This window comes from Pipistrellus kuhlii, unplaced genomic scaffold (genome assembly GCF_014108245.1).
Source record: "Pipistrellus kuhlii isolate mPipKuh1 unplaced genomic scaffold, mPipKuh1.p scaffold_m20_p_2, whole genome shotgun sequence".
NCBI classification, from domain to species: domain Eukaryota; kingdom Metazoa; phylum Chordata; class Mammalia; order Chiroptera; family Vespertilionidae; genus Pipistrellus; species Pipistrellus kuhlii.
This window is the reverse complement of record NW_023425515.1, coordinates 115,353,028-115,378,130: the sequence shown is the minus strand read 5'-3', so window position 1 is coordinate 115,378,130 and position 25,103 is coordinate 115,353,028. Positions and strand designations below refer to the sequence as shown.

The window sequence follows — 25,103 nt, the reverse complement described above, 5'->3', positions numbered from 1 at the left end:
TTAGCTAAGGAAACACATGGCTAAGACCAAACTTTTGTAAATCTGAAGGGAATCGTGAAAATAGAAAGGGGATAAATATTTAATGAAAATCAGCCTCTAAGTACCTATTGACTCAATTCAATGTCAATTATGGAAAAAGAAAAAAAAGAAAGAAAGAAAACAACAACGGGAGAGGGAGGTAGGGCAGAAGACAAAGAGCAGGACAAAAGCCAGCCCTAGTCCCCAGGCCAGTCACCCGTATGCAGAGCCCAAACACGGTATTTTCCAGAGGTCACTGGCCTGCCTGTCGCCCAGCAGGCCCTGCCCTGCAGCTGAGAGCACCTACCAGTGCTTCCAACTTGGCAGCCGCCCAGTAACCAGAACAATGATTGCCTTTCTCTGGCCATAATAATGCTGTCTAGTTCATCAGAGATCTATTTTGTATTTTTCATTGAGTTCAAAGTGTGCTGCTTCCTTCAGGAGAAATTCTATTGTGTTTTAAATAGTTTTAAAAATAGCTGATCTACTCCCTTAGGGAAAATAGAAATGTTTTTGATGAAAAAGAAAAGAACTTCTCAGAGAGCCTCATTATTTATCTGAAGTAAAAAATAAAAAAATCACAAATATATATGTGTGTGTGTGTGTGTGTGTGTGTGTGTGTGTGTGAGTCTACACCTATGAAACGGTTCAGGCATGAGTCCATATATTTCTCAGTTTACTGGGAAACAGCTGTGGTAAAGCCTTATACTTTGCCATTCATTCACTCACTCACCTAATATATACTTATTAAGCACTTACTATGTGTTCTAAACATGGAAGACACAACAGCTAATAAGATAGACAAAGGAGCTAATGCAGAGGAGGCCAAGAACAAACCGTGCACATAAGTAAATATGACAATTCCAGAGCGTGATATACTCTTTGAAGGAAAGACGGGGTGGGGTGGTCAGCTCAGAGCCATCTGACTGACAAGAAGGAGCCTGTGCTGTGTAGGGGTAGGCAGGAGATTGGGCCAGAAAAAGGCCCTGAGGTTAGAGCAAATTTGACAAATTTGGGAGAGAGAACTCTAGCGAGGATTGAGAACAATAATATCTATCGTGGCAAAGACTTCGTCGGATGATAATTGCAAGAGAACATGATGAACTGCAAAGCAACCCCATTGGAAAGTGCTATTTGGCTGTGCTACAACATCGTGTTATCACATAAAAAACCTCATTCTGCTGTTAGAAATGGTTAGGATGAGAACTATGTGTTGTTTCATCTTCTACTCCCGTGAAAAGAACCAGGCTCTGGAGAAGCCCCTCTCGGGGGTGGCGTCACCATCACGCCCAACGCGGACCTCACATACCTGGGATCCTATTGAGCGTCACCCAGAAATGCTCATCGGGACTGAAGGTGTCCTTGGACCACTGGAGCAGGTCCACAGCCCGGGGGTCCTGGAGCACAAAGTTGGAAAATTCTCTGGACAGGGCCACATAGGCCGAGCCAAAGTAGATGGTGAGGTTGTGGGGGGGAGGCGGCTTCAGAGCGGCGGTTCTGATCACGTAGGAAACCTCTTTGCCCAGGTGCTCACGGTGGACGTACTTAGTCCGGCCGATGGCATGCGCCGGGGGCAGCACCCCCGGGGTGATGTTTTTCCCTTTGAATCCTTTCAGATACTGGATTATTTCCTTGTTGGTTTTCAGGGGGAAGTCTTGCCCGCAGGTGTTGATGGCGTACTTCCACGGGACCGCGGAGGCCACCAGGTCCCTCAGGCAGTTCAGGTCCGCCTGCAGCCTGGAGATCCCGCCATAGACAACCGGCTCCATCCTGGAGGCCAGAAAGGCATTGGGGAAGCAGTTCAGCAGCTGCTCCACCGCATCTTTAAAGGCAGCTGTGGCCTTCTCGTCCACATGGATGCAGTAGACGTTTTGGGGCATGTAGATCGCTCTGAAGAGCCTCTCAAAGGTATCGAAGTTGTGATGGATGACCATGACATAGGCCAAAGGGAACCCAGACTCTTCTTCGGATAACGGGGCTGTGATGTAGTGGCTCTGGGCCAGATAGTCTCGGCAGGAAGGCTTCTGATATAGCATCAGTTTGTCCCTCCACAGGAAAGGTGTCTTGCCTTTGATAAAGGATGCGCAAACTTGAGTCAGCATCAGCGTGTCCGAATTATTCAGCCTCTGGAGGCTTTGCTCTCCCCCAAACATGAACACATAGAACACAATAAAAACGATGACACAGGAGACAGAAACTATAAAAAGGTAACGCATCGATGAAGACATGCCTCACAGAAGAGCAGGATTTCAAAGACGGTGGAAATCTGTGAGTCTTTTCCCAAACTTACTTTTTCCTCTGAGTTCTTATCTTGGTACATGCTCCAGCTATTGGCACCCTGAAGGAGACGCTGGGAATTTATTCCGTTTCATGCCGGGAGGCCAGCTGCAGGCTCTGTCCTCGTGCTGACATTAGCAACTGGTCCCGCCCCGTTCTCTGCCTCTCTCAGAACGCCTTTGTCTAAATCCCAGTAGCAGGTTCTTACGCCCAACCTTGCTCCCTCCCTCTGCTTCCGGGCTTGTATCTGCCGAGAGAGCAGTTTCACTAAAACTCTGCTAACCGCTCTCCCCTGCAGATTTAGTTTCTCAGATCTCTCTTCTTTCATTTCCTATTTCCCTGCCTCTCCTTCCCTCTCCGCCCCTTGTTATTGCCATTCAGGGAATTAGCACAATGAAAGGCAAAGTTGAAATGATGCATTCTGGCAGGCATGCGTTTCCTGCTAGAAATCTGACTGGCTGTGGCACTCACACCCCTCTCGCTGCTCAGGGCAGTGATATATACATCACCTGGTCCCTCGGCTCTCCCAGGGTGACCCACAGGGCATAAGGCAGCCTCCACTCTCAAATACACTGCTTCAATGAGGGGGAAAAAATGACTGAGCTGACAAGGAAAATAAAGCTCCTCCGCAAAGCTTTCCTGCCCCGCCCTACCGCGCTCAGCTCCAGTCCTGGGGGATCTGAATGGCAGGGATCCTGGCCCTGTGACTTTGGTATCAGGTGACAGCGCCTCTTCTCCTCCTCCAGCACCCACCGTGGGGCCTGTCACAGAATGTTGGGGTCACAGGAACAAGTTCGAGCTTCATACCCTGATACAGATAAGACTTTAAAGCTTTACTTGAATCCTGGCCACAAGTTGCTAACAGTTGAGATTAGGGGACCTTGGGGCTATTCCGGTGTTAACCACCCAAAGAGCATCATCAGACACTGTTCCTGCCAAGTTAAATTTCTCAACCACCTGGGAGATGAACATTGGTTCCCCTATTTGCAAATAATAGTGTTTTGGCAAAGGAGTACCAAACTCTTCCACTTAAACAGTTCTTTTCTTCCACCATTCCCTTTTCCACCCGTGCTTTTAAATGTAGATTCATACTATATATTTTACTTAAAATGACTCTGAAGCACCATTCAACTACTAAATGCCTTCCCATTGCTCCTCACTGTTTACCTGAACGAAATGCCTCGGTGCCTCCACCCTAGTCTCACAATGGAGACTGAGCCTCACCCCATCCCATGAAGAAATCCTGTCCTTCAGTGCACACTCTCTCCTTCCTTTGGACAAGTCTCTACCCTGCTGTTACAGGACTAGAACAATGCAGGTGTGGGGGTTGCCTGCTGTCAGTCAGCACCCACACCCACGGGACAGCACGTGGCTGCGGAGCACACTATCCTGTTTCCTTCCCATTGCCATCGCTCCCGCTGCTCATTCTTCCAGCCTGGACTTCACTTTCCCCTCTGCCTTTCCTCTCCTCCTCCTTTAAGACCCATCATAAATTAACTCTACATAGTCTCACCATTGGACTTGTAGGCAAAGTGGAAAAAGAAAATGCAGCCATTATGTGGGTAAAGCAGATCAATCTCATCCTTAGTAGGAATAAAGCAAACAACTGAAAATTCATGATAACAGAAAATTCAATCCCAAGCTTCTCTTTTTCTAAATAATTCCTTTAAATATTATATTATATGTTCTATTTCAAAACAACAGAGAGTAATTTTAGTATCTAGTTTGGTAAAGCCTGTTGACTTAGAATGAGTGTTAAAATATTTACTGTTTGCCTAGCCACTTTGGCTCAATGGTTAGAATGTTGGCCTGAGGACTGAAGGGTCCCAGGTTCTATTCCAGTCAAGGGCACACCTTGGTTGCTGGCTTGATCCCCCAGCCCCTATCTGGGTGTGTGCGGGAGGCATTCAATTGATGTGTCTCTCTCAGTCACTCAGTCTTTCTCTTCCTCTTTCCCTCTCTTCTACTCTCTCTAAAAGTCAATAGCAAAATAATCACTAGTGAATATTAACCGAAGATAAAAATATATATTTGCAATTTGACCAAGTGCTCACTATACAGATATATAAGTTAATTAGGCCAACGGGGCTGTTTACATAATTATTTCCAACTGCCCAACAATATAGGGGCACTAACAGTGTTTCTATAGTAAGAAATGTAGACACTAGACAGATTAAGAACTTTCATGATACTTCTGTATTCAGTCCATTACTTCAAGTGCATTTTTTGTGTGCTGAAAATATACCTGTTTTCCCCTCTGCCCTTTCAGCTGTTCTTGGGCCAACTTTCTCCACCCTCAGGTTCTGTTCTTAAGAAATCGCTATGAGAGAACTTTTTAAAAATCTGTTGCTGCAAAGAGCAAGGCTGAGAGAAAGGTTACCTGTTACCTTTCCTTCCTCAGAGGCATCTGGTCTGCGTATCTGAAATAGACCCTGTGCGATTTTTTTTGCTACTGAGACCGAATACATCTGCCTCCCAACCTGCCTTTGGCTGCAGACAAGGACAGGGCTGACTCTCACAGCCCTGGCAACCGCACCTGTTCCTCACTTTGTAAGCAGCTATTCCTGAACTCGCTACTTATTCTGGCCAAACACGTTTATATATCTGGCTAGACATGCCCTCTTCCCAGGTTACTCTTCATTCCGTTCAGAAGTCTTTACTTTTTGCTCACTTTAAAGACATTTTTACAGTTACAATACTATCTACACGGTTCCAAAATGAGGAGGGTGTCCTTTCTTTGAAATGAAGGGAGACTCGTATCCCAGTGAAATAAAGAGATAGTCAAAGGGGAGAAAAAGAGTCCTCGACACTGGGCCCCTGCAGGCTTGTGTGTGAAGGGGCAGGGGGGAGCGTGCCTGGCGCTGCGAGCCCTGAGGAGGAGGCGGAGGAGCTGAGAGCTAGTGTGCTGCCTGCCGGGCTGCCAGGCCTGTGAGGGAAGTGGCAGGCGGTGGTGGAAGACAGTGTGCTGTGCCGAGAACTTGGATTCCATCCTGCGGCCAAAGGAGCACCAGCAAAGACTTTGGGTGGAGGGCTGCTCCCCGGAAACACGTGCCAAGTGGAGGAGGAACAGGAGCAAAGGAAATCATGGCGGGAAAGTACAATGCAGCCCATATCTATGCATAATGCACACATGAATAACAATGAAAATATTAGATGTAAGTAAGGCCTCTTCCACTGTGAAGTAAAGGTGCTACCTACTCCTTAGTTAGTAATATGTGCTAGAAACAATTCTAAGGCTCTAACAAGGCTTTTAGGCTTGTAGATATTCACAGAACATCAGACACTGCATATTGGCTGAGGTTTCTCTTAAACGAAGATAGGGGAAAGAGTTAAAGTTCCAGGGACATTATTGAATCATGATTGGGAATTATAGGAATAAGTCTAGACTTATTTTTTCCAACCCCTCACTTTGTTATGTAGAAGTATGTACATTACCATATTTATACTATTTATTTACCTATTTATATATGTTGAATGAATGAATGAATGAATGGAGTCCACAAGCCCCATGGTTCCAGGTGCCCATGGGTAAAAGAGCTCTCAATTAGAATTGGGAACAGAGCAACTGGTATTTCATAATTTGACAAACAATAACTCTGAACAGACTAACCAGATAGACTAAATGCCAAAAAACACACAGCTTTTAATCAAATTTCCAGGGGAAACCATGAAAAATGTGTTTCTTCTTGTGTGTCAAGAAAGGGTTGTGCACTAACTCCCACAGTATTACTCACAGAGCCTGTTGCAAATCACTCTCTATTGTTCACTGGTTATGTGGTCTTAGATCCCGCTTGCCTCACCTTACTAAATAGGGTGTTCTCTGCCGTGCCTTCCAGCTTCCGTGAGCTGTGTAATTCGGTATGTGCGAGGTGAGTTCGCTAAGCACAGTGATGGAATTCAAGTGTGAGTACGGCCCTGTCCTATAGGACTCAACATACATACAACAGAAAATATAATCAAATACATAAAAACAGGAAAGACTATGGGTAAGTTGCAAACTTAATGTCATGGGAGGTTATCTACTAAATGTCATGAGAGCTCTGAGGACAAAGATGGTTAGAAATGGAGCATGATGGTTAGAAAGCGCTTCGCTGGTTAGATTCACACATAGAGCATGCAGGAGGTGGTCCAGTTGGAGAAATCATAAGAAAGCAAGAACACAAAAACAGGAAAGCAAAGTGGAGAACCTTCCTGGGAAGAATTGTGAATCGGAGCTTCTTGATTCACATGACAACAGAGAAAAGCGTTCAAATCAGTAAGCCATCATCTCAAAGTGCCGGTCAGGGTGAGGGTGAACTCCAGGAGTGCTGGACTTGTGCCTCCTGTTCCTATTATAGCCCTGCAGCTCGACAGGGCCTGTGTTCAATGTGTGTTGAATGGGTCCAGAATCATTGGGCATTTGAAAGTGCAATCTTTAACTACAAAGAAAAGGAGTGTTGAAACCCATGTTTACATAAGCCTTCAATTTATATATTAGAATAGCATGAGCTAAGGCCTCTGTGATTTTTTTTTTCTTTAAGCAAATTTCTAGTTATCCCGAAGTATAGTTGTACTGTACTTGTAAGCATTTTCATCTCTTCCCCTTCAGTGTCCGCCTACAGAGACCTAACTATAAACACACATGAGCATTGACCTCTATTCGCACCTTCTTGTGCATCTTACCTTTGTTTAATTGCATGTACTAATTCAAACTTCATTATTCTTTCATAATTGTTCTGGGACTTGTTTTTCCATTCTCAATTAACTGCTCTTCTTTAGTTGGGAAAGAAATTGAGGGGACACAGGCTTGAACAGAAACACTAGATTTATAATGTTAAATAACAGCAAAAAAGGTCGCTTACAGGACTTGCTCTAATAAACTTTGTTGAAGTAGCATCCAGAGGTTAAGTAATATTTGCAGAAAGGCTAGGTAAGTGAGGTGAGATTGTATCATTTCTTGGGTTCACTGATGGCTGTTTCTTGAAAGACCATTTCTGTGTGATTTGCTGTGTGTTTGTAGCAGGTCAAGTGAGTCATGCTTAATTATAAAATGTCAGGATTAATTTTCCCCCTTGAACTAAGAATAATTCACCAGAAAGGACAGCCACATGAGTAATTCTGTTCTGTGTAGCCCGATGGTTCATAGATGGGGCCTTTTTTTCTTCTCTTTTTAAATAATGATGACCATGATGTTAAAGAGGAGAAGGAAGGAGACATTTCCAAGCACACATTTAACTGAAATGGTAATTCTCCCATAACTGAGTGTCCTCCCGTGGGGGTCACTGGGGAAAATCCGCCTTCTCCTGGGACCCAATCATTTTTACTTTCTATACCATTCATCTAATTAACAACAGTAGGAGTTGTTGTCTAGATCACAAAACCCAAAACATTATTTCAAGTTCTCACCATAGAGAAGGGCAAGGCATTTAACACACGGAATTGTAAAGGCCTAGGTGGCAGGTGCAGAAGATGGTCCTGTTGGATCATAGCATGGCACTGTGGGCTGCAGTGTTCTGCATCTGATTTTCTTGTAATAAAGATATCATGGAAACACTTCCTGGATGTTAAGAGAGCTAAGCAAATACTTGCAAAAAACAGTGTACACAGATTCAAATAGACACATTCAAAGCATGCACAGATAGGCGGCAATCTTCTGGTAGAATAAATGTGACAATTAGAAATAGGAAGAACCTGAAATTTAGGGCATTAGAAAATGAAAAATAAATTACCCAAAATAAGTCACAGCCAGTTATCATTTCAAGATGTGGACGCTAATAGCTTAATCTTAGCAGAATAACTGACTATTATTTTACCAAAACATTTGTTTTCAAAATTATTCAGCCAAACCAGGGGTGTCTACGGCTTGGGGATGAGAATAGTTTAGATTGTTCTGGCCAAATTGCTCAGTGGTTAGAGTGTCGGCCGAAGGACTGAAGGCTCATAGTTCAATTCTAGTTGAGAGTAGGCTTGATACCTGGCCCTGGTCGGGATGTGTTTAGGGGCAACTTATCAATGTGTCTCTCTCACATCCATGTTTCTCTCTCTTTGTCTCCCCCCCCCCCCCCCGCTTCCACTCGCTCTGAAAATCAATGGAAAAAATATCCTTGGTTGAGGATTACCCCCCCAAAAAAAGAGTTTAGATCAGAAATTTGCAAGCTTCTGTTTAACATTTCATCACCAGAAGGGTTTGTTAAAAATACAGGTTACAGCCCTCGCCAGTTTGGTTGAGTGGATAGACTACCAGCCTGCAGACTGAAGGGTTCTGGTTCAATTCCAGTCAAGGGCACATGCCCGGGTTGCAGGCTTGATCCCCAGTAGCAGGTGTGCAGGAAACAGCCAATCAATGATTCGCATCATTGATGTTTCTATCTCTCTCCCTTTCCCTTCCTCTCTGGGGAAAAATAAAATAAAATACAGGTTACAGGGCTCTGATCCAAGAGGTCAGTAGGTTGCAGATGGAATTTAATAATTTGCTTTTCTAATAAGGAATTGGATCCAAAGTTTGAGAACCAATGGATCAGAGACCAAAATTCTTTGATTTTTTTCCCTCAATGACCACACTTGATCTATTTTCCTATGACTAGGCAATTTACTGTACAATAAAACAACCAATGTTTGGCATGAACCAGCCTATACAATTTGGAAATGCTTAATAAACATGAACTCAAATGGTGGACGATTGCCCTGATCAGTTTTATAAGTAAACATATAAAATGTACTATGAAAAGCAATCAGTACTTCTAGGAAGAATGAAAGAAAGAAATATACAGAAAAGGCTTTTATTTAAATGAGAAAAATCCTAGGAGCAAGTTGTTCTGCCCTGAATGCAGTCTCTAATTTACTGTACACAGCAAGCACACCAGGGCATAATCCCAGTCTTTCACAAAATGTAGAATAGGACTACTTACTGATGTTTTGAGGATTGAGTGGGCCATAAGCTGAATGAGAGGAAGGTGTAGAAGAAGAGTCAAAAGAAAGAAAGAAAGAAAGAAAGAAAGAAAGAAAGAAAGAAAGAAAGAAAGAAAGAAAGAAAGAAGGAAGGAAGGAAGGAAGGAAGGAAGGAAGGAAGGAAGGAAGGAAGGAAGGAAAGAAAGAAAGAAAGAAAGAAAGAAAGAAAGAAAGAAAGAAAGCAAGCAAGCAAGCAAGCAGAAAATACCAAATATTGGTCCAGACGTGGAACAACCCGAATGTTCATGTACTGCTTGTGGAAATATGAGTTGGTTCAACTCTGAAAAACCGGCAATCTTTACTGAGCATAGGCCCATCCTGTGACCCAGAAATTCCATTGCCAGGTATTTATTCAACAGAAATGTGTACATATTTATGAAAGGACTTATAGCTTAATATTCACTCCAGCCATACTCATAACAGACCCAAAACTCCCACCAAGTTATTACAGATCAGGGTTTCTCAATCTTGGCACTATTGGCATTTGAGGCAGAATAAGCTTGTGGGTGCTTTCTGTGTATTTTAGGAAGTTTAGTGATATCCCTGGCCTCTACCACTAAATGCCAGTAGCACCCTTTGCCCCCCACCCAAGTGGTGACAATTATAAATGTTTTCAGATGTTGCCCAATGTTCCCTGGGGGTGGAGGGACAAAATCACCCCTCCCCACCTCTCCTCCTTCTCTCTACACAGCAATGAAAATGAATACATATTAATGCCTGAAACAACATCAAAAGCAAATCTCACAAACATAATCTGAAGCAAAAAACACTAGACCAAAAAAGAGAGAGAGAGAGAGAGAGAGAGAGAGAGAGAGAGAGAGAGAGAGAACAGGTTGTATATTTCCATTTATAGAAAAGACAAGAAATCAAAGTAATCTATGCTGTTAGACATGAGGGTAGTGCCTGGGATGTTAGTCATGTTCTATGTTTTGATGTGGGTTATATGAATGTGTTCATTTATGGAACTATATCAAGCTGAACACTAATATGTGCACTTTTCTATGTTATACACTCTTTCACCAAAAATGATTGAATGAATGAATGAGTGAATGAAGGAGTTATGGTCCTCCCAAGAAAACTCTTCCAAAAGGAGTCTTCAAGGTGAGTAGGGATCAGGAGTCTTCCTTAAAAAACTGATATTCATGGTATTACTTATGACCAGATACTCTGCAGTACCATATACATCACTTCTTTAAGCAGTCTGACTGCCAAGGATGTTTCTACTTTGGCTCCTGACACCAGCCACCTTTGGCCACTCCTTTCTACCAGTGAGCAATGTCCAGAAGAAATGGAGCCAACAGAAAACAGAACAGGACGTCAAAACTTAATTCAAAAACCCTTTGTGCTCATCAACACAGAACTGAGCACCAGTTGTTAGGGGACTTGTCAGCTAGATCAGATAAGGATGGAAGAAGTCCTGCTCTGACAAACAGAATGTTGTTACAACAGGGTGCCAAGAGTATGAATGACAAAGCTGGCAGCTGGCATTAGGGGCTATCACCCCCACTTGCCCAATGAGGAAACTGACACTCAGAAGGTCTCTGCCCTCCCAGAGAACCTTCCTGCCCAGGGTCACTGAGAAGGGCTGGCCAATGTGAGCAGTTCTGCTCCAGAGCTCTTGCTCTCAGTCACTCTGCCATCCTGTGCCCAGAAATGTCTAGGCCAGAGCACCCAGATCTGCTTCCTGGAGAAAACATGAGAAATAATGAGAGCTGTTCACATTCAGTAAGACACATGCATTCCTTTTTCCACACTCCTTTTCTTTCTCTCACATTCAATCAATAGACATGTGTTGAAAAGACACCTAAGCCTGAAGCACTGTGACATTTCTTTTCCATTCCTGCCAACACCTTTCTGTATTGTTCAGAAAACCATGTGGACAAATCTTTCCCTTCCAGCTATCATTAGGATTGACTTCCAAATTCCATCTCCCCAGCTCCCTCTTCAGGTGGTCACATTTTTGCATGGTCTGACCAGTCACAAGCAGAGGGCCTGATCCAGGGGACACCTTGGCCCATGCAAAACTGGGTTCCAGAAGGCCTGGCTCTGCCACAGTACTTTTTCTAAGTCTCTCTTGATTAGAATAATTTGAGTATGCTGCCTGTTTTCTTGCTGGGATCCTGACTGATACAATAATAAATAATAACATTGAGATAGTACTTATCAGATGCTGGGTATTTGGCCAACATTTCATGTTGATTACTATTTAATGCTCACAAAAACCATATATATCAAGAGCAAAACATGCCTGAAGGGAAAGAAATGTCTGAAGGCTAATCTTTCCAAGGACAATTAAAGGAAACACACCCTGGGAACTCATGTATGATAGTTTTAGGTCCTCTCCCACCCTCTGACCCTATATGAAGGCTGGCTGGAGTGGAGATGCCAGAGCGGTTTCTCTCAGGGCATTATGCCTGTAGTTCTCTTGGATCACCAGCCATCTGAATAGAAACACACCACAAAGATCCAACTTTGTTTCTACTTGTTGTATCTGGTAGTGATAGGCAGTGGACTCTTTGTCTGGCTTCAGTTTCTAAATATTATTCTCTACTAGATGGAATGAGGATTCCTTAAAGGAAATGGCTGACTCCAAGACAGGGACGAGTTAAGTACAAGATTTACAGAACACCTCCTGGTGCTAGACAGTAAGGAAGCACTCAAAGAACAATGGGGACATATTGAAAAGACACAGAAAACAGCTTAAAGGGGCCCCACAGGCCAGGTCTGGGACAGTAGAGCAGCAAAATAAGAATAAATAGTAATGAATTATAAATCATTGAGTAAAATGAGAATTCATATCCATAGGGATAAATATAAATAAATAAACAAACAAGGCAAGTAAGCACATGGGGAGAAGAGAAGGCTCTACCTTACTGGTGAATGTCAGCTACTGATCATAGAGGGATGGAGTTTTAAAAAAATCACAACTTGGCAATCACATGGTAATAATTGGGTCAGGCAAGAACCATCAGTGGATGGTAGAACTGGAGAGTGAACATTTGATGAAGGACAGGACATCTAAATAGTCTCAAAGTGTCTGCCTACAAAATACTTAGTAATTATTTAGTAGTAAATACAAAATACAAATTTGTCAGGTACCATCTTAATGAAATGGCAAAAGTTAATATTGCCACTCTCAGCACGAAGCAGCACGGCATGCTTCTACAGCATTATGTCTCTGGCATCTTTGCCCAAAAGGCATAGCTTAAATCTCGTCATGAGGAAACACCTGCATCCTCAAACATGATGAAACCTTGAAAGACACAGACTGAGAAATAGTTCCAAATTAGAGGAGACTAAAGAGATATGACAAGTAAGTGTAGTTTGAGATCCTTAATGAGACCCTAATTTTATGAAAGACATTATCAATACAACCAGTGATACTGGACTACAGTGTGTGGATTAAAGAGAAATGCTGTATCACTTGATGATTGTACTATGGTTATGCAAGGAAGTATCTCTGTTGCTGGTGTTAGGAACTAAATTAGTAATATGTTATAAGTTGGGAAATGTGGTAAAGGGTATAGGAGAGCTCTTTACCTCTACTTATAAGTGTAATAATTTTGAAATTAGTTTAAAGTAAAAGGTTGAAAAGTCATTAAGATCTTTAAACATTTTCAAAGAGTAGTATTTTTATTAAATACATTGCTTTCAATGTAGTATTTTTTTATTATTATTAAATACATTGCTTCAGCCATGGGGACTTCTGAAAGGCTGCATGGTAGATTAGGCTGATCACAAATCTAGGTCAGGCAAACCTAGATTAAGTCCTTCTGCTGTGTGGAACCCTGGCTTCCTCATTTTCGAATTGGAGGTGATAACATCTACTTCCCTCAGAGGATTTCTGCGAGGCTTTAATAACTTAATCAAATGATGTTGGGACTTTCTGCTCTCTCCTTAGGAAAACACTTGTGCTATAGGACTTCTTCAACAGTGCCAGTATTGGAGCCATCTAGGATGTGGAAAGCCCCTTCTGTACAATTAACAGGCCACTCATTACAGCATGATTGTACCGAAAGATAAATGCTGGGTCACTGGGTTCAGCTCTTTTCTACCTTTTCAAAAGAATTTTTAAAATTGATTTCAGAGAGGACAGGAGGGAGAGAGAGAAAAAAATATTAATGATGAAAGAGAATTATTGATTGGCTGCCTCCTACACCACCCCCTGCCCCGCCTCCCCACTCCCCCCCCCCACACACACACACTGGGGATTGAGGCCACAGCCTGGGCAAGCAATGAGCACAAAGCATAACAAGAAAAGAGCTGCCATTACAGGAAATAGATGGGAATGAACTAAAAGCACTCCACACATTTTGGAAAAAGGAGTTCTTTCTAGTTGCACTATGTATGAATGAGGATTTACTACAAGCATGTCAAACTCATGACCTGCAGCCCTCAAAGAATATTTTTGCAGCCCAGCCAATATAACGGTATGTAAGAAAAATTTAATAAAAATTATGTAACTTAATTTTTACAATATACTGTTATACATAATTATTAATAACTAGAGGTCTGGTGCACGAAATTCATGTGGGGGGAGGAGGTGTTGTCCCTCAGCCCAGCCTTCATCTTCTCCAATCTGGGATCCCTCTCACAGTCTGGGACTGCTGGCTCCCAACTGCTCTTCTGCCTGCCTGCCAGCTTGATCACCCCCTAACCACTCCTCTACCAACCTGATGGGTACCCAACTGCTCCCCTGCTGGCCCAATTGCCCCCAACTGCCCTCCCCTGCTGGCCATCTTGTGGCAGCCATCTTGGACCACTTGGGGGTGGCCATCTTGTGCGAGGGTATAAGGGTCAATTTACACATTACCTCTTTATTATATAAGATGAACTTCAACATTTGCTAATGACTGATTACTACAATTGTGTTGCATTAATTTCCCTTACATACCTTATGTGCAGGCGCACCATTTCTCACCACTAATACTAGCAGCAAATGTTTTAGCAGCTGATTGCCACGTCATTAACCTTGGACTGACCTGTTTGGTGTTCACACAGGAAATATTTTGCTTTCAGAGAACAAGAAAAGTAGGTTTATTTGCATTCCACTTATTAATTTGGGCAGTTATTCAGTGTCTGGTGAGTTAATGTTCAAGAAAAAATATTAATTTTTATTAAAATATCCTATTATTTTATGTTAACAATTACTCATTTACTTTAGCCCTTTGTATTCAGTACGTCTCTATTGAAATATACCTACATTTCTATGAAAAATGAAGTGGTTGTTTTTTTTGCGGCCCACATACACTAAAACCTCATTTATTTGGCCTGTGTTAGCCTTCGAGTTTGACAGGATCTATGTATGACCTTCAGAACTAGCTCAGGTTTCTATTTTCTTACCAATAGTGACTTATTTTAGCAATTAACTTTATTCTCAATTCTGCCTTGTCGTTGATTTCATTTCCCCTTCTATCCTAACCTTCCCTTTTATGGCTTCGAATCTGGAAAGCAAGAAAAGCCTTAAAGCCTGTCCCTCGCAGAGCTTGTGCCTGAGACGGAGGATGCTGGAGTCTCCCAGAGCAGAACTGCGTCCTGTAAAATCCCAAAGGCGAGGACAAGAGCTGCGCACGCCTCAGCATTCGGATGGACAGTTCAAAGGTGGCTGGCTTACCTTTCATAAAAAAATGTCCGGCTTTTTCCCAAAGCTACACGGAGATTAGTTAAGATTGCAAAGGAGATAGGAATTTGGAGTTCGCTTCGTTCCTAATAAGGAGAACGCTGAACACATTTATCTGAGGTAAATCATCTGAGGTAAAAACAAATGATTGTGAAACCCTGTCAGACACTGTCTAAATCTGTCAAGCTCAGTAACACAGGAATTCGTATTTGAAGCAACAAACTGATGTGGATAAACAAGCCCCTCCAATGTAGCTAGTACATGCCAATCAATGCGCACACGCTAATGGAGAGCACGGCCAAGGAGCGAATCTTGTAAAATGGAAGAAACAAAAAAAGTAAAAGCCACAAAAATACTAATTAGGACACTGGCACGGCCTTTCACCTCACTGCCTAGAAAGCTGGGAGGTAAGGGCTGTGCAAGTAAAAGGGGCTCGGTAATAAATCTCACCAAAAGTAACCTCTCAGGGTGATCTGACCGCGAATTCCTAACTGGGCAAGTCATGGTGAGCTGTCATGCCCCAGACTTACAGCTTTTTTACTAAAAGGTTTATCCTTGCCTTAAGCAAGCCCTGTCCATTGTTTTGTGCTTCTCTAGGTTAGCACACTGCCTGGTTAGAGCTTCCTCCTGATACACTGGGGCAGTGGGTTCCATCTCCTGCCTGGGCACATACAAGAAGCAACCCGCCAAAACCGGTTTGGCTCAGTGGTAGAGCGTCGGTCTGTGGACTGAAAGGTCCCAGGTTCGATTCCGGTCAAGGGCATGTGCCTGGGTTGCGGGCACATCCCCAGTAGGGGGTGTGTAAGAGGCAGCTGGTCGATATTTCTCTCTCATCGACGTTTCTAGCTCTCTAGCTCTCTTCCTTCCTCTCTGTAAGAAATCAATAAAATATATTTTTTAAAAGAAAATAATGGCAAAGATTAAATAAAAGGCACTGTAAATTAAAAAAAAAAAATGTTAAACACACAGAGTTACCATATGAGCCAGCAATTTCACTCTTGGGATCTACCCAGGAAAAATGGAAATGTGTCTGTACAAAGATTTGTTCAGGGATATTCATAGCAGCCTTATTCATAATGGCAGAATAGTGGAAACAACCCAAGTACCTGTCAGTGGATTAATGGATAAACGAAGTGTTTGTCCATATAATAGAATAGTAGTCATCCACATAGAGGAGGGATGCACTGATTCATGCTACATTGATGAATCTCAAAAATATTCCACTATTTGGAAGGAGCCAGACATAAAAAAAAAAAAAACCACAGATTCAATTTACTAGTACACAAAATGTCCAGAAAAGGCAAATCTATACAGAAAAGTAAGGGTTGGAGTGGAAATGGAAAGTAGCGATGAATGGACATGAGTTTTCTTTAGGAGGTGATAAACATTCTAAAATAGGTGCAGAGGCATGGAGGCATGGAACAGACCGACATATCTCGGAGAGGAGGGAGATGGAAAGAGATTAACCAAAGGACCCATGTGCATTTATGCATAACCAGTGGACATAAACAATAGTGGTGACAGCCTTCGTGGGACAAGGGCTGGGAGGAGGGGAGCAAAAAGGGGACATAATTAGGGGACATCAGTAACACTGTCAACAATTTTAAAAATTAGATTGGAATCTTAGTTGTACGACTCTGTAAATATAAATAAAAATCATTGGATTATACACTTGAAATGGTAAAGTTGATGAATTTTACAATGTGTGAATGATATTCCTGAATTACATACCTCGGTTTGGGGGTATGTAAATAATATCTCAATAAAGCTATTAACTTGGGGGGGCGGAAATGTAAAACATCCAGTGCTGGACATTGCTAAGGACTCATGATGATGGTCTACATACTTCTAGAAAGTCTCTGTAAAGCAGCTGGGAATTCTGTCGGTCTGTTGTAAGCTGTCAGTGACTTGGAGAGGAGAAAACTTCTGGATTTGTATGAAAGCAACACCATATTCATTTTATACTAGCAACATAAGTGAATCAAATTCAAGCTGAAGCCAAGCACGGTGTGGGTTGAGTCTCGAGAAGATATGAAGCTCAGGGGACCATCAGGCCTCTGCATTCTGTCATTCCATGATGCCCAAGCATCAAACCCTAACAAGAAGGTAAGGACTATCTGTGATGTGAACAGAGCACCTGGGCATGCAGGACAAAGGTCAACTCTGGGAGGGGGAGGGTATGAGGGTTGGGCAGTGGGAGGGGGCTGACCCAATAATAGAGGGGGGTGTTGCTCAAAGATAATCAGGATGCCTCCAGACAAAGAAGGGCCTAGGGAAAACTGGCAATAAAGCCTAGAGGTGTGTTTGGGGCTTAGCAATTATACAGGGAATTGAAGTCGTAGCCAAATAAACTACATTTTCTGGATACTGCCATCAAAGCCTCTTCTGGCTAAAATGGCTCTGGCAAATGTCCTTAGCTACTAACTTTAATTTTCTAGACCTGAACTAAAACGTACAACTTCAGTCTTCGAAAGGCGTAAAGAGGTTATGCTGACCTCATACCATCAGATGACTAACAACTCCCACCGCCAACACCACTCCCTAAGTGTTTTCTAGTGCATTCAGCAGGGTGGCCAGGAATGTCCGCCCTTTAGAAAAGCAGGAGGGAGAGGGGCAGAGAGGGGCGGGGGAGAGGGGCAGAGAGGGGGGGAATGGGGGCAGGATTCCTGTCCTGCAGACAGTAAAAACTGAACCAGAACTGAGAAAGAAGAAAATACACTTGGTGCAAAGCTGCAGGATAAATGTCTTTATTTGCTAAAGAAGTATTTGTAGAAAGTATTAGGCCAGCAGAGTAATACTCTCTTTTTCTCCCACTCATTTGCTCTCCCATGCCTTTGTTCCTTATTCAGCATTATATTGGAACCCCACAGAATGAGGAGGCCAGGCAAATGTCTAGTTCACATTCTCACCTCGGAGTGCATGTAATGGGGGAGGGGCAGAGATGCGAGCAAAGGGGAAGAGCCACACAGAGTGAGGATGCCCTGGAGGAGATGTTCTGACCCAACAAGAGCAGAAGTGGCTGCTTCTGTGGCCGAGGAAAGGGGCAGGGAAGGCTCCTCTGAGGAAGTACGTTTTCTAGTGGGTTTTGAGAAGAGACTAGAATGAGTAGCAAAAACAGAGCATTCTAGAACCAGGGGACAGGAGACGGGTTGTTTCCAGATCAGTGGACAGTGACCGGGGGCGAGGCTCTTAGCTAGTCACAGATGCTGCTTCCTAATAACAAGAGCGAGAAACCAACTGCCGAGGGCTCTGCAGATACCACATTGCTAAGTACAGCTGCAGCTGAGGGACCCTCTGTGGGCCACAAACCTGACTGCTAGCAAAAAATCATATTTGCACCTTCAAAGCCAGATGTTCCCAGGGTTTTTTGGTTACACACAGAAGTTTTAAAATAATAGCGTTAAAACCTCAAAAATAAACATTTAAGAAGTTAGTCTGCTTCTCCTCTGGACATTTTTAAAGAGTTCCTACAATGCACCAGGTACAATTTGTGTACTTTAATCCATCTAACAGTCCAATAGAAGGGAGTGTATTCTCCAGATACAGATGAAGAATGAGGCTCAGAGAAATCGGGCCTCTTGCCCAAAGTTACACAGACTGTGTGCAGCAGAGCCAGGGCTGCCTGGCTTTCAGTGCCACCAGCACATGGGAGCAGCCACTGCCTCTACAGTGTAAACACATCTTGAGATCATTGGTTCAATGTAATCGACAGTCAGCAAAAGTCTGAAATGCCCTAATTGATGACCACTGACTCCAGTTCAGTGGGGCCTACTCCTTCTTTTTTACATCCCTGTGAGCACTCCGCAACTGTTGAACTGGGCCTCCAACCCCCAACCTCTTCCACCCAGCCCCCACCTCCCCACATCTGGCAATCACCAGTCTGCTGTCTGCATCCAGTTTTGTTTATTAATTTATTTTGTTTTTTTTTACTCCAAATATTTGTATACATCTTTATTTCAGAGAGAGGAAGGGAGAGGAAGAGAAAGATAGAAACATCAATGATGAGAGAGAATCATTGATGGGCTGCTTCCTGCATGCCCCCCACTAAGGATCAAGCCCACAACCCAGGCATGGGTCCTGACTTGGAATGGTACCGTGACTACCTGGTTTATAGGTCAATGCTCAACCACTGAGCCACACTGGCTAAGCTCATTGGTCAGTTTTTAAATCTTTAAATCCAAGCAACATAGGAAAATGAAACAAAGCCAATGAAAGTCACCAGCCACATGTATAAATGTTACTTTATATTGCATTAAACACATTACATTATTTAAACTAATTTTGCTCATTTATTTTTGTTTCTTTTAATGTGGCTACTAGAAAATCTCAAAATTACATTTGTGGCTCACATTACATTTCCATTGGGTGGTGTTGGTCTAGGTCTCCATGAGGCCATTTCATTTGTGAGGTGTGGAGTGTTTTTCTTGGCCTATTACTTCTTTGAGAATCCTAGTTAGTCCCCTATCGCTGCAAGCTACTAGAACAAATCTTAAAAATGACCAAAACAAATAACTCATACTTCAACTGGAAGGGCCCTTAAAACAGAAATGACCCAAATTTCCACATAGCAGGAGTAACAATTAAACAAATAGCCACCTAAACTCCCAGTTTTCTCCCCTTCTCATGACCAAGTCCTGCACTCTGGCCACTCCAGGTCCTACAGGAGTCAGCTGTACCAGTGATGGGCTTCAGCCTCCAGCAAGTATCCTTCATACATGTAACACACTGAGTATTTCAAGGGCTCCCTCTTTAAATTTTTTGAAATACATGGAAAAGTATGTGTGTGGTTTTCTTTCTTTTCTTTTTTTTTTCTTTCCGATAGCATTGCTAACCTGTAACTGCCAAGCAGAAGTGTAAAAATCCAGTTCCAATAGATAAATATTGCTGAGAAGTGAGGATGTTACTTTTTCTGTTCAATAACCTAATGAGATTTAGGATCATGAACTCTCATTTGGATTTGTCCAACTCTGGATAGATGAGTTTCTTCCACAGCCATTCTCCAGCTTCTGCTTCCACATATTCCTTGGGCTTATTCAGCACTGAGAAGCTATCCATTCTAACCTCAGGTTATGCATTCTTTTAGCTCCTACCACTAATCCTGGATTCTTCTTTCAAAACTAGAGTTGGTTCAATTTCTCTCTCACAAACAAATCTTTATGTAAAGACAGTGATACCTCTTTAAGCCTTTTCCAGGTTAAACATATTTTTTATTTGTCATTGATAATTTCTTTAAAAAAAAAAAAAAGTAGAGTTTGGCTTTTATACTTCTTGGCTACTCTCTTTGTATTGCTCACGACTCCCCTTAAGATATGGTGCCCAGACCCAAATACTATTCATCATATTTGGTCCAAGAAACACGTAAGAGAGAAGTGGGGCTTTTACTTCCCCTATTCTGGACATTATAATTCCATATGAAAAGCTATGTGGTCAAACTTCCCCCACCTCACTTTCTTGATCCCTGATTTCTTCTATCTCTACTCAAAAGGTAATCAAAACACTGACTCAAAAAAGATATATGCAGCCCTATGTTCACTGCAGCATTATTTACAAAGGCCAAGATACAGCAACCCCCTACATGTCCATTGATGCATGAATAGATAAAGAAATGTGGTGTAGCCCTGGCCAAGTAGCTCAGTTGATCAGAGCATCATCTTGATATGCCAAGGTTTCAGATTCCATCTCTGGTCAGGGCACATACAAGAAGCAACCAATGAATGCATAAATAAGTGGAACAACAAATCAATGTTTCTCTCCCTCCCTCCTTTCCCTTCTTCTCTCTCTCTCTCTCTCTCTCTCTCTCTCTCTCTCTCTCTCTCTCTCTCTCTCTCTAATCAATAAGTAAACACTTTAAAAAAGAAAGAAAATGTGTAATATTATTCAGCCATAAAAAAGAAATCTTGAGAGAGAAGACCATGTGAGGATATAGCAAAAAGGCAGATCTACAAACCAAGGAAAGAGGCCTCAGAAGAAACTAACCTGCTGGCGCCTTTGCCTCTGACTTCCAGACTCCAGAACTGTGAGAAAACAAATTTCTAATATTTAAGTCACCTACCTGAAGTACTTTGTTATAGCAGCCCAAACTAATATACCAAATATCATTGATTTAAAAAAGAAGAAGAAGAAGAAGAAGAAGAAGAAGAAGAAGAAGAAGAAGAAGAAGAAGAGGAAGAAGAAGAAGAAGAAGAAGAAAGCTTGCCATTTACAATAACATGGATGGACCTTACGGGCATTATGCTATTTGACATAGATCAGAGAAAGACAAACACCATATGATCGTATTGCTATGTGGAATCTAGATAAAAGAAGCCAATTGAACTCACAGACACAGAGAAGGTGGTTGCCAGAATCAGGGTAAGGGGGCATTAGACAATGAGGATAGGGTGGGAGAAATGAGTGAAGATGGCAAAAAGAAATAATATAATATTATACCCTAGCTGGTTTGGCTCAGTGGATAGAGTGTGTCGGCCTGTGGACTAAAGGGTCCTGGGTTTGATTTTGGTCAAGAGCACATGCCTGGGTTTCAGGCTCAATCCCTAGTAGGGGGGTGTGCAGGAGGCAGCCAATCAATGATTCTCCCTCATCATTGATGTTTCTATCTCTCTCCCCTTCTCCCTTCCTCTCTGAAATCAATAAATCAATGAAATAAATATATGAAATAAATGAAAAAGACATTAGAAAACAAAAGAAACAATATACTATTATTACTTAGAATCACCATACTGTACCTTACATCTCCAGGACTTATTTATTTTCAAACTGGAAATAAATAAAATTTGGGGATGTAAGGTATAGCATGATGACTCTAGAGAATAATACTATATTGAAAGTTTAAAACCTGCTGAAATAACAATTCTTAAAAGTTCTTATCACAAGGCCAAACTGGTATGGCTCAGTGGCTGAGTGTCAACCTATGAACCAGGAAGTCATGGCTCAATTTCAGGTCAGGGTACATGCCTAGGTTGCAGGCTTGATTCCCAATTGGGGGTATAGAGGATGAAGTTGATAAATGATTCTCTCTCATCATTAATGTTTCTATCTCTCCCTCTCCATTCTTTTTTGAAATCAATAAGCTCTTTTAAAAAAATATATATATATCTTATTGATTTTTTTTACAGAGAGGAAGAGAGAGGGATAGAGAGTTAGAAACATTGATGAGAGAGAATCATTGATCAGTTGCCTCTTGCACACCCCCTACTGGGGATGTGCCCGCAACCAAGGTACATGCCCTTGACCGGAATCAAACCTGGGACCTTTCAGTCTGCAGGCCGACACTCTATCCATTGAGCCAAACCGGTTTCGGCATCAATAAGCTCTTATCACAAGAAGAAAAAAAATTCTATCCTGTGTGGTGGTAGATGTTAACTAGTTTATTGTGGTGATCATTTTGTAATATGTGCAAATATTGAATCATTGTGTTGTATACCTGAAACTTATATAATATTATGTCAATTATGTCTCAATTAAGGAGGAAGGAAGGAAGGAAGGAAGGAAGGAAGGAAGGAAGGGAGGGAGGGAGGGAGGGAGGGAGGGAGGGAGGAGGGAGGAAGGGAGGGAGGAAGGAAGGAAGGAAGGAAGGAAGGAAGGAAGGAAGGAAGGAAGGAAGGAAGGAAGGAAGGAAGGAAGGAAGGAAGGAAGGAAATTGGTTGCTTTTAGTGTTTGGGAGGAAAAATAAAAAGCTTTGTACGTCTATGAAGCTTTGCATACTAATATCTAAAACTAACGGCTATAATGAACAGTTAATAGCCAGCTGGCTTTCCTGAAGATCTCCTGGAGACTGAACACATGAAGAGGCTGATGCACTCAGGAAGTCAGGCCCTCTGAAAATGGGCCCGGCCTCACAGAGCGAAACGCTCCAGGTGATTACAGCACGCGTCCAGGGTGAAACCACTCTTCTCGAGAAACCACGAGCCTGCCCTCCGACTGATGCAAGTGACCTTTCCCTTGACCCGTGACTCCGAATTTTTTATTTTAAATCGAATTAGCAGAATTGAATTGGTTCACTGTAAACAACTTGAGATCATTCAAATCATTTGGAGCTTGGGTCACAGGGAAAGAGGAGTTAATTTAGTAACAGCTGGGACCTAATTGAAAATCAAGTTAAAAAGAACATCAGGCTTAGGAGACCTGGTGTATAATTGGCACAGTCACTTACTAGCTGGGTAATGAGCACATCACGTAACCACACTAAAGTTTCTTTGTCTATAAAATGAAGACACTGGTCTAGAAATCTTTAAGGTGCTCTAAATTCTGGCACAATTTCAGGACAGAACTTGCAAATGAAAATTTTAAAGTTGTACCCTGCTCTATTTTGAAAGGATGTGGATTTAGCCATAGGGGCTTCAACAGGGCCAAAAAATAGGATTAAAATGTTCAGATTGTCATTCAAACTTAACTTATAATATCTATTCCTGATTATAAGTGTATCACACTTAAAGGAGAACTAGGTTTAATCTCATTTGCATAGCCAGTGTTCCCTCAGTGCCCTGCCCTGTGTCCAGGCTGCAGCACACGTTCAAAGTGGGTCTCTGGGCCCAGAAAGGACCCTGGGATATCAACAAAATCCGGCCAGACGGTGGAGCTCTGCCACAGCCCTGCCAACCACTACGCCTGTTTCCTCATCTGCAGAATGGAGGCGAGTTACAGCAACCTGCTCTGTGAGCACAGCTGTTTTAAGACACTTGAAGTTAACATTTGAAACTGGAAAAACCTTTGAAACATTATTTTTTTTTTTTTTACTATATTTTAAGCACTTCATTCACTATTGACCTTGCACTGTGTACTCACAAAAACAAAAGGTAAGAGGCAAGCTTACCAGGAATCCTGTTAAGGGTCACCCAGAAGTGTTCGTCAGGGCTGTAGGTGTCCTTGGACCAGGACAGCAGGTCGAGTGACTGCTGGTCTTGAAGGATGAAGTTAGCGAATTCCCTCGTGAGGGCCACATAGGCGGTGCCAAAGTAAATGGTCATATTGTGAGGGGGGGGCGTTTTCAGTTTTGCTGTCTTAAGCACGAAGGAATTTTTTGTGCGTAATATTTCTTGGTGGACGTACTTAGTCCGTCCAATAGCATGGTCCGGGGGCAGCACCCCCGGGGTGATGTTTTTCCCTTTGAATCCTTTCAGATACTGGATTATTTCCTTGTTGGTTTTCAGGGGGAAGTCTTGCCCGCAGGTGTTGATGGCGTACTTCCACGGGACCGCGGAGGCCACCAGGTCCCTCAGGCAGTTCAGGTCCGCCTGCAGCCTGGAGATCCCGCCATAGACGACCGGCTCCATCCTGGAGGCCAGAAAGGCATTGGGGAAGCAGCTCAGCAGCTGCTCCACCGCATCTTTAAAGGCAGCTGTGGCCTTCCCGTCCACATGGACGCAGTAGACGTTTTGGGGCATGTAGATCGCTCTGAAGAGCCTCTCAAAAGTACCGAAGTCTTTGTGGATGGTCACTGAGTAAGCCAAGGGGAACCCAGCCTCCTCTTCGGAGAGCGTTTCTGTTATGTAGTGACTCTGAGACATGTATTCAGAACAGGAAGATCCACGCAGGGTAGTTTTCAACGCATTCTCTGTTAAGTAAAAAACCTTCCCCTTAACAATCTGATGACAGCTTTCTGCTAAGAGCGAAGCATTGAAAAGAGATGCCCTCAGAAGACTTTTCTTCTCCCATAACTGGTTATTGTAAACAAACACGAAAACCAGGGCGGTGATGAGAGACACACTGAAGAGACAGTGCTTCCAAGAGCCCATTATTCAAAACCAGGAAATGAGTAGAACGTCTCTTGAGATCTGATGAGCGTGGAAGTATAGCTAACTTACATTTTCTCCAGAATCCATCGGCATCCTTTCGGTGCAGTTCTGATGGGCTGTTTCATGCCTGTCCGGCGGACAGTTCTGGTACTTTTGCTTTCTTCCATTTACAGCTGTGGTGCCTTTCCACCTTTCTTTGACGCATTTCTGAAGTAATTCCTTTGGCTTGGCTTGGCTTGGCTCAGTCTCCCACTAATCAGCAACCCGTTCCTACACACAAACAAGCTGCCTCAAGAAGGTTGTGATGCCAATGTGCCCTCCTGGACCCATAACAAAATCACTAACGGGCAAGGTGGCCACCCTGCTAGTCATCGCCACAAGACCTGAAAGCCAGCGTCTTCTCGTGGCCAAAGGTTGTCATCTGTGTCAGCTCCCCAGCTTCCTGTTAATCATTGCGCTCAACTGACTTTGTTTGCTTAAACAGCACTGCCAAGTTAAAAGCGTCAGTTCTAAGCATGTGAACACCG

General features: G+C 42.9%; 2 protein-coding genes across 4 annotated transcripts in view; both read right to left on the bottom strand.

The window, feature by feature from the left end:
- The window catches only part of LOC118724428 (N-acetyllactosaminide beta-1,6-N-acetylglucosaminyl-transferase), a 104,297-nt gene extending 79,194 nt beyond the window's left edge, over positions 1 to 25,103 (bottom strand). For 2 of the 3 annotated variants that reach the window (XM_045584253.1, XM_045584254.1), the window contains exon 1: positions 23,655 to 25,103. In XM_045584253.1, coding sequence (XP_045440209.1) covers positions 23,655 to 24,576 — 922 coding nt within the window. In that variant the 5' untranslated portion in view covers positions 24,577 to 25,103. The remainder of the gene's footprint in view (positions 1 to 23,654) is intronic. The other variant, XM_045584250.1, reaches the window with a different exon arrangement.
- Positions 1,320 to 4,127, bottom strand: LOC123652675 (N-acetyllactosaminide beta-1,6-N-acetylglucosaminyl-transferase-like). The gene has a single exon (XM_045584257.1). It carries the CDS (start codon positions 2,244 to 2,246, stop codon positions 1,320 to 1,322), a length of 927 nt encoding a protein of 308 aa, XP_045440213.1. The 5' UTR covers positions 2,247 to 4,127.

What these genes read in the sequence shown, in the direction of transcription:
- LOC123652675 (XM_045584257.1), bottom strand. Translation starts at nt 2,246, where the DNA reads ATGTCTTCATCGATGCGTTACCTTTTTATAGTTTCTGTCTCCTGTGTC.